This window comes from Helobdella robusta (assembly GCF_000326865.2).
Source record: "Helobdella robusta unplaced genomic scaffold HELROscaffold_12, whole genome shotgun sequence".
NCBI lineage: Eukaryota > Metazoa > Annelida > Clitellata > Rhynchobdellida > Glossiphoniidae > Helobdella > Helobdella robusta.
In genome coordinates this window covers 4,535,175-4,537,887 of record NW_008703664.1, presented here as the reverse complement: position 1 = coordinate 4,537,887, position 2,713 = coordinate 4,535,175, and the positions used below count along the sequence as shown (strand labels likewise).

General features: G+C 30.6%; 1 protein-coding gene across 1 annotated transcript; it reads right to left on the bottom strand.

Annotated features, from left to right (window-relative positions):
• Window positions 1-1,302: 1,302 nt before the first annotated feature.
• HELRODRAFT_146802 (hypothetical protein) lies at window positions 1,303-1,530 on the bottom strand (the record flags this gene model as incomplete). Its single annotated transcript, XM_009013816.1, has 1 exon — window positions 1,303-1,530. A coding segment is annotated over one exon (228 nt), but the record flags the coding sequence as incomplete, so codon positions are not given.
• Window positions 1,531-2,713: the final 1,183 nt, after the last annotated feature.

Genomic DNA, 2,713 nt, shown 5'->3' with positions numbered 1-2,713 from the left:
AGCTTAGCACCTTTTGAGATCCCAATACTTTAATACTATATATATGTTATGTTGTATTATATTATTTATATATATATATATATATATATAATGCTATAACGAACGTTATATTAAGTTTTTTCTTAATAGTAATAAAAATATATACTGATATATATATATTTATTTTACTATATAGAGTTAAAATAAATTGGAATCACATGAAAATATATGCAAATGTGTGAAACTTTGAGCGGCGGCTTATATTTGGTGACTCAGGTCTTTCGTTTTGTCTTCATAATTTAAAACTTTAAACATTCAAAATTCAAATATTGTTCAATATAAATTTATATAACATTTCAATGATAGTGATGAAACAATAAAATACTTAAAATTTAAATTAACAGAGTTCAAACATTTTATCGCAATGACTAAACTAAAATTGTGCAAAACATGTGGTAGATGTTAAAAGTGAGGGAATATATCTTTTAAAAGATCACATGCGAGAAAAATGATCGTAAGTAACAAATATTGAGATACACATATTGGGGCTTGTCTTTTCACGCAGTTTTATAGCAGTTGGAAAAAATGTAGAAATATATGCATATTCATTTTTATATTTAATGAACGTCATGGTAAAAATAGAATATAAAATTAATTAATTCAATAATTAAAATAATTGCATATGAAATTGATGAGGTAGTTATTAATTAATATTTAAAAAACGTAATAAAATTTGCTATCAACAAGTAAACAAATTATTTGACCCAAATAAATAACAAAAACTATTTTAATCAGAAGTGAAATATATGCAACAAAACAAACAAGGACGGGTTTTCCATAAAACAGAAATTTAAAAGTCAACGCCGCAAGCTAAAGTTAATGATTGAGAACAATTTACAATTTCCTTCATTAGCTTTTTTGGCGCAGTAATAACAAAACATAAACAACAACAATTCCGAAATGCTCGGAACTTGAATGCAAATATAATAATAAGTATATAATAATAAAAATAGATGTATGGAAAAGGCTATGAAAGAAATATTTTAATAATTCAAGATTTGCTGAGAATAATTTATGTAGGGTTTTTTAACAGATAATAAAAAGCATTTAAGTAAAGTTTTTTCAAATATGATTGGCATTTGAAAATGTTTGCACGTAACATGTTATTTCCATGTAACGTTACGTTATTTTATTTTATGTTGACAAATGCGATGCTATTCTTCACAAAATGAAAATTACACTACCTACATATTTGTGATTCAACAACAAATTATCACATTACGATTTGTTTTCCAGAGACAAATAAGCTCGAGTTGGACAAAATAACAGTGCTTGAAGGGTTGACAATTCGTTTCTTAAAATTTTTATTTGAGCTTTCAAACCTAGATTTTCTTCCGCCAGCGACTGAGCTGTTTGTGCAATCTCTTCTTCTTTCTGTCTTCTAGTGTCTCTTGATCTTTTTGCTGCTTCGTTGTTTTTCCTTCTTCTTTCCCAGTAAGCTTCGTCTTTGTACTGGCCGCTGGACGATCTTTTGCCAGATTTCAGCACTAATGAAGAACTGTCTGCACATTCCTCATGCTTCTCTTTTGACAATTCATTTTTCATGCACATTTTTGTTTTTTCTTGTTTCAATTCGTTTGCAGTCAAATAATCACTACCACTGCTGCAGTTGGAATATTCTCGAGTTTCTTCTTCAATTGACACCGGTGACAAATTGTATGAAACCATTGATCCTTGTATGATTCTTTTAGGTTCTTCTGGTGCAATTAATTTTTCAGGCTTGTCATCATCTACTTGAAACAATGAAGCTATCGGACGTTTTCTATGAGGAAGCATTCGTATGGTATCCTTATCAAACTCTGAGGTACGTTTTTTCATGTCTTCATTAGGAAACGTTGGTGTGATGGCTGCATTATTATTTGATATTGAAGCGGGTGCTGGAAGACATCTTATCATTTGCTGATTTGCGAAAAGCGATTCAGCTAAAGCGAATTTTCGATTTCTATGATAAGCTTCGAAAAAGCTCGAATTAATTAGTCGAGGGTCTGGGAAGAGTTGTGACGAATTAAGTTGTAGTAAATTGTTGTTGTATTTGCTTTCAAAACTTTTCTTAAAAACGCTGCCCGGCATAACGACGTGGTTGTCAACGGGCGACGGCTGAACAACATCGCCGCCCTCTTGGGTGCGTGTGTTGCGCACATCATCTGAATCGTTTGCGTTATTGAAAGGCATGTTTTGAATGTTGTAGTTGAGTGATTGCATGTATTGATGATGCGGAAGTATCATAAAGTTTTTGCTTCTTAAATCAACAGGGTTTGATGACATAATTCTACAATTTTAAAACCTGTTATAAATGTAAAAAAAATATAAATCATGCTATTTAATATTACGGGATTTAAACTTTTTAATTCATGCAAAAAAAACAAAAGTAAAGTTTTCGAACCTTCTCGTGAGAACACAGAATACACCGTATATTATATCCTTTTTAAATTTCATTCAACCCTACATCAAATCTTCTTTAACTTTACGGACGCCAATCTTTGAATCTCAGTCGGTAAATACAAAAACAAAAATCTTAAAAAAGTGTGCAATCATAACAACTATAATATGATAGACGAAGTTGAAATATAAAACCGCATTGCGCGTTGCAGCTCAAAAACTCTTTACATTACACGTTATTTAGGCCCACTAGGTTCAGTTGGCCTATGGTGTAATCTGCTTTATAATCTCAATT